General features: G+C 42.2%; 1 protein-coding gene across 11 annotated transcripts in view; it reads right to left on the reverse strand.

Annotated features, from left to right (window-relative positions):
• Nucleotides 1-5,190, reverse strand: part of LOC133412031 (supervillin-like) — a 31,725-nt gene extending 26,535 nt beyond the window's left edge. For 9 of the 11 annotated variants that reach the window (XM_061695016.1, XM_061695010.1, XM_061695012.1 and 6 more), the window contains exons 1-5: nt 5,015-5,190; nt 1,895-1,958; nt 1,026-1,117; nt 905-962; nt 26-174 (exon numbers count right to left, since the gene is read on the reverse strand). In XM_061695016.1, the coding sequence (XP_061551000.1) occupies nt 26-174; nt 905-962; nt 1,026-1,117; nt 1,895-1,958; nt 5,015-5,075 (424 nt within the window). In that variant the 5' untranslated portion in view covers nt 5,076-5,190. Of the gene's footprint in view, nt 1-25; nt 225-904; nt 963-1,025; nt 1,118-1,894; nt 1,959-4,300; nt 4,484-5,014 lie in introns of those variants that run through there. The other 2 variants (XM_061695005.1, XM_061695013.1) reach the window with 2 other exon arrangements.
• Between the last annotated feature and the right edge of the window lie 1,014 nt (nt 5,191-6,204).

The raw sequence follows: 6,204 nt of genomic DNA on the forward strand, positions 1-6,204 counted from the left end.
CCAGCAAAGTCCAGCGTCATCTTACCCATCACGCAAGGTTCACAGGGGTCTGAGGCCCGAGTGTACCGAGGCGGGTCCTCCTCAAGCATTCTATTGGCGACCAAGCCGCCAGGCAGCAGGGCTGGTGGTGCGTCACTTTCAATTCCTTCCAGACGCCGGGCAATCCTCTCCTTCCTGAGACGTAATGCAAAGGCTTTCGATATAGTAAAGACATGAAGATGCAGCTAAAGTGGGGGACAGACATATCGATAATCAAGTCGAATTTTGGCCTTTTCTCTCACTTCCAATTAAAGTCAGCCAAGGCCGGATTTAAAGATGCCTTGAAAATATTATCCCGAGTGATTATCCGTTGGTGTGGCACGTGTTAATTGTGATTTTACATCCCTTATCTGCAATAAAAACTGTCAGGCTGAGAATCATAAATGCGGAACCTTTTTTCGATATCTATGACGGCAAATCTTTGTGTGTAGGCACCACCGAGGTGGGCCGAGTTCTCTAATATGGAACAACAGACAATCAGCAAGCAACCTGTTGTCAGACACAAATAAAGGAGGAAAAGGTTGTGTTGAGTGTTTGTATAACGTGTCTCACAAGCTATTCACCACAATTAAAAAAGGCCACCACAAAATACTGTAGTGACCAGTGTGGTAACAGTTCCTTCTTCTACTACGACTCTTTATTTTCTGGATAGCCTGTGGCAATGAGCTGCCTTTCATCAGGTCAGTCTTGGTACTACGACAGACACCCGGTTTAGAAGATGAGAGACGCTTGGTTGTCGGTGGTCAGTGGTGTTGTTCATTTTTAGAACACCATTTTTTTTTCCCGTGTCATGTGTTGGGCCTCTCACATTTTAAAAATCAGTTAGGATCCTGGTACGTGTGTAACTCGCTTAAGGAGTCGGTACCTGTTCATCTCGAAATCTGCCGGAAGACCTCCTTCGAAGTATTTCGTCAACTCTGAAACTGAATGTTAAAACAGTTTTGAGAAAATGTGCATCTCAAAAAGACAAACAAACGAATGCGCACCCTTTGGAAGTACCACCAGGTGTTTGGCATCCGTATCCGAAACACTCTTGACCAGCGCGGTCTTGTCACGCAGGGAGAAATCACTCTGAAAACTAAAAGTCAAAACATGTGAATGAAAAATAAAAAACGAGAATGAAGAAAAAACTGAATACACACTTAACAGCTTAACTTAACTTAACAGGGGTCTTTATTGTAAATGACTGTTGATCAGCGTGTCTTAAAAGTGTGACGCCAGGTGAAGGTGTCACATCAATCAGGATTCAACTCAAGAAAGAAGTCATTGAGTCTTCACACTCCCTATCAACCTGGCACAAAAGGTTCTCCAACTTTGACTAGTTTGTTCATACGAAGCAGCTATTTTTAGCTCAGGATGCATAGTATTAAAAGAGCTTAGCCACTAGGCATCGACTTGATCTTGTGTTTCCTCTCAAGGGGTATGGGGTTTGCTTAAAGAAGCAGGCGTCAGTGTAAACATGACGCAAAAGAAGCTTTGTGGAATTATGCCTTCAATGCTATGCAGATTTTGTGTGTGTGTGTGTGTGTGTTTGGGGATTAGCTGTTCCAGACATCTGCAGCATTGCATGCTGACTAAGCATGACAATGTAAAGCTGTCAATGCTAACGTATGTCTGTCGTGGTGACAAAGCATGAAGTTTAAAAATAATGGTGAGCTGTTGTTAGCTGATTAACTAAAATGCTATCATTATGCTATGGGGTTGTCTGTATAGTCATTTCACTCAACTGTTGCAGCACCTTTGTTTGCTCAAGGTTTGGCGAGTTGCATTAAAATCATAAATAATGGAACGCTGTCATTAGCACATTAACCAAAATGTTTTTTATTACGTGAAGGCCCTATCTACGGGTCCTTACCTTAAGGCTTCTGTTGGCAATGATGTCGAGGTGCAAAGTTTGCCCAGCGCTTCCGATCCAAATCCTGCCAGGACACAAGACTCAGTCAAGACCATAAAACAGTGCTAGCATTTGAAATTGGTTCAGTAGTGCCAACCAGAATGTTTGAAAATTCTGCCCCACAAAACCAGTTTCGCTCAGCAATATGAACTTTAACAGCAAGGTCTATCATGAGTATAGGCTCATGATAAAGTCCCAAAAGGCCATGCCTGAAAAGACAGTCAGCCATCTTTGTTTGAAGCAGCCATTTTAGGCTCATTTTAGCAATTTTCAGGGGTCCGTCAAATACAAATTTGTCCAAACAGATTTTCGTCCGATTGCTACCAAATTTGAACTTCATTACTGTAGACTACAAAAATGGGTGATGCAAAATTGTCAGGAATTTGAGTTTTCGTCATTGCGTGTGGACAGAGCGTGGCAGTGAAGTTGCCATAAAATACATACTCTGAGACAAGGTGCTTTTGCCAATGGTTCTAAACTGAAATTTGTCAACAGTCTATGTCTGTGTTATGTTCGCGCTCAACCCATCTCAAAAGCCGTAAATGTTTTTAAGTATTTAGTTTAGGAAATTGCTGCCCCTGGTTGGTTTAAAATACCTAGAAAAAGAAACAATCGTGTCATAAATCTATAGCTTTTTGTAATGCATAAGGATAGTTCCTTCAAACGATGAAGACCATGTCGAAAGTGACATGGGAGTCAATCAAATGTGTCCAAGCATGCATTCCTCGCAGGTCGCTTTGCAACATTATACAACGGTCATGCCGCAAACTGTCAAGACGGAGGATTAAATAACGGTTGCCGCGGTAGTTTAGCAGAGATTTATAGCACTGATTATAAGACAGAAATCACAAGCAACAACAGTTTTCACGAATAACGTTTGATGTCGATGTTTTGTTTGGTTTATTAGTGCGTCAGTCGCTCAACATGCTGTCCATAGCAACTCCCACAACAAGCACAGCAGTCTGTTGTAAAGTTGTTTCCCTTTTTGTCCCAGACAGATTGCGTTACCGCTCCAGACACCACCAGAACAAATTTGGGTCTATTTTTTGGCCTCACTGAAGCTACAGCAGGACACAAGCAGACAAAAAAATGATCTTTGGTTGCCAAAACTTATCGTGTATGCTTTTCGCATGCCAGACTTGTGCAACGTGTTCGCAATCCACTCGGAAAGCCCCATGCAAGTCAAGTCAGTTCAGCTTTCCTGCACGCTGCCAACGAACTGAGGAAGCTGAGAGCCACCAGAGGAAAGCTAAGCCGGCGACGGTTTTCTATTAATATTCTCTGCAGAAAACTAGATTTGCAGAGGGGGAAAAAAAGGTCATAATACACGCGGTGTGTCATGACTGACGTATAGACCGACTTGCAAGAGTAACGTGAGTCAAAAAGGAAATCATTAGCTCACAATATTTTGCCCTGGGTGCTATATGCTGTATACGGTATGTGTGTGTAATGAGTGACATGTGGACCAGCCAATGGCAGAGACAAAGACCAGAAAAGAAGTCAGGATATAGTGAAGACAGACCAAGTTAAAATGTGACCAACAACAATTTCATGGCATTAAGCCCTGTGTGTTGTGTTCTTGCGCTGTGTGAAATGATTGACGTGTTGACTGGCCACTGACAGAGTAGGGTTTCAACAGATGTAAAATATCAATATTACCTTAAAAAAAAAGCTTTCAAAGGTATTTTGTAATGTTATTTAGGCAGACATATTGACACTCGCCTATCCATACTGTACATTAATATGATACAACACTGCATAATTTGTGCTCATGCTTTTTTGGGGGTCACAAAACGACACCTGCAGAAAGGAGCACACACGGTCTTCTCCAGTCCTTGAGTTTTGAGGTATGTTTTGTACAAATATCAACATTTGATGACAGCATATCAACACTGTGCCACAATATGATACAACACTGTATCTATAGCTTGGCCCAGCCCAAATGCTTCTGTTCATCACTAAAGCAAAGATATCACTGCATAAAGGATTACACCTGGTCACCACAAGGCCTTACCTGAAAACAAGGTTTTGAGAACTGGGATATTTTGTTAAAAATAACATTTGACGCTAGCCTATCGATACTGTAACACGATACGATAGTTTGTCCACTCCTAATCCTTTGTTTAGGGCTGAAAGCGAAACATCTGCAGAAAAGAAGACACCTGGTCACCTTCAGGCCTTACCAGTAAACAAGGTTTAGAGCACTGGGATGTTATGGAAAGATATCAATATTTGACGCCAGCCTACCGATACTGTACCATGATACGATGCAACACAATATTGATACTTTGTCCTAATGCTTTTTTAGCTCTCATAACAATGACACATCCACAGAAAAGAGGACAACTGGTCGCCACCAGGCCTTACCTGAAAACAAGGTTTCGAGCACTGGGGTCTTGTGTAAAAATATGAACATTTGACACTTGTCTGTCACTTCTGTACCACGATACGATACAACACTGTATCAATATTTTCCATTGATGCAAATTTAGGTCCCAATTGATTACACGTCCACGGAAAAGAGGTCACCTGGTTACCACCAGGCCATACCTGAAAACAAGGTTTTGAGATACTGAGATATTTCGTAAAAATATTAACATTTGACGGGAGCGATACTGTACCACAATATGATACAACACTGTTATCGATAGTTTGTCCCACCGCTTATGCTTTTTTTAGGTCCGAAAACAAGGACACATTAGCGGAAAAGTGTATACCTTGTCACCAGCCACCAGGCCTTACATGAAAAGAAGTTTTCAAGCAGTGGGACATTGCATAATGACATCAACATTTGAAGCTAGCCTATCGATACAGTTCCATGATACGATACAACATCGTTATTGATAGTTTGTACCATCCCTAATGCTTTTTTAAGTCCAAAAACAAGGACACATCTGCGGAAAAGAGGACATCGAGTCACCTCCAGTCCTAAAGTATCGAGCACAGGAATACTTTGTACAAATATCAACATTGGACACCAACCAATCGATACTGCACCACAATAGGACTGTCTAACTCTTTATCAACATTTTTTGCTAATGCTAATTTTGGTTGGGACTCCTGGTCCCCACCAGGCCTTACCTGTGCCGCAGTGCTGCACATGGTTGACATGGTAACCAGAGATCCAAGGGTTTCGGAACATGTTTAGCGCCGAGGATGACGGACAGCGGGAGGTGAGAAGTCACTAACCGGCACCCGAGCGGTCGCACCGCCACAACCGCCACCACCACCCGCCAACGACGCCACCCGGCCACACGGACTGGTCGCAGAACGACAGCGCAGCGGGACGCTAAAGCTGCTCAGCGGCCTAATCAGATTACAGTCAGAAATTAGCCGTGATGATCAAAACAGCGGGACAGGGGATTGGACGCGGGATTGGGGCAGGTGGTGGTAGGGGTGAAGGGGGCGGGTGTGCGGGGTTGTATGGTGTTTCCCGGTCCACCAACTGAAGGTGAAGCTTCATACATGTCAATTAGCATTAGCAAGCTAGCACATTTGTGCCGTAATCCTGTCTAGGATCGTGTGATAAAAGGTGTTTACTTCCAGGCTTTCACTGACTGGGGGCTATTAGGTATCCTTCATTGTTCCTTCATGTTTTTTTTCTCATTTCAAATGGCATTTTGTTGTTTTAACGAGTCGGAGGTCTGGAAAATGACAAATCCCTATCTTTTTTCAATACAACATGACTATTTTGTATTAATTACAACTAATTTCAGTTTGGCTTGCTGTTATCCCGGTACAAACAATACATGGATAGTTCAAATAAACAAAAATACATTCAATAAAGTCTTAAAACTAATTTACAAGACTGCATATAGCCTGAAATGGAGGGCAAATTCAATTTTATTGTTAAAAATGCTCAATAATGTTTTCAATTATAATTTTAATCTCAAATCTCTTTTAATCTCAAATATTTATATTGCAGTTATATATTTATTCATACATATATACACCTCATTCACTTTGTATATTTATCCAAATAATTACCATTAATGAATTAAAATGTGGCGGCACGGTGGACGACTGGTTGGAGCGTCTGCCTCACAGTTTTTAGGACCGGGGTTTCCTCCCACATCCCAAAAACGTGCGTTGTAAATTAATTGAAGACTAAATTGCACATAGGTGTGAATGTGAGTGCAAATGGTTGTTTGTTTATATGCGCCCTGCTATTGGCTGGCGACCGGTTCAGGGTGTACCCCACCTCTCGCCCAGAGTCAGCTTTTGAGGATAAGCGGTACAGAAAATGACTGGATGGACAATAAGAATAAACA

Source organism: Phycodurus eques, chromosome 13 (assembly GCF_024500275.1).
Source record: "Phycodurus eques isolate BA_2022a chromosome 13, UOR_Pequ_1.1, whole genome shotgun sequence".
In the NCBI taxonomy this organism is placed as follows: Eukaryota; Metazoa; Chordata; class Actinopteri; order Syngnathiformes; family Syngnathidae; genus Phycodurus; species Phycodurus eques.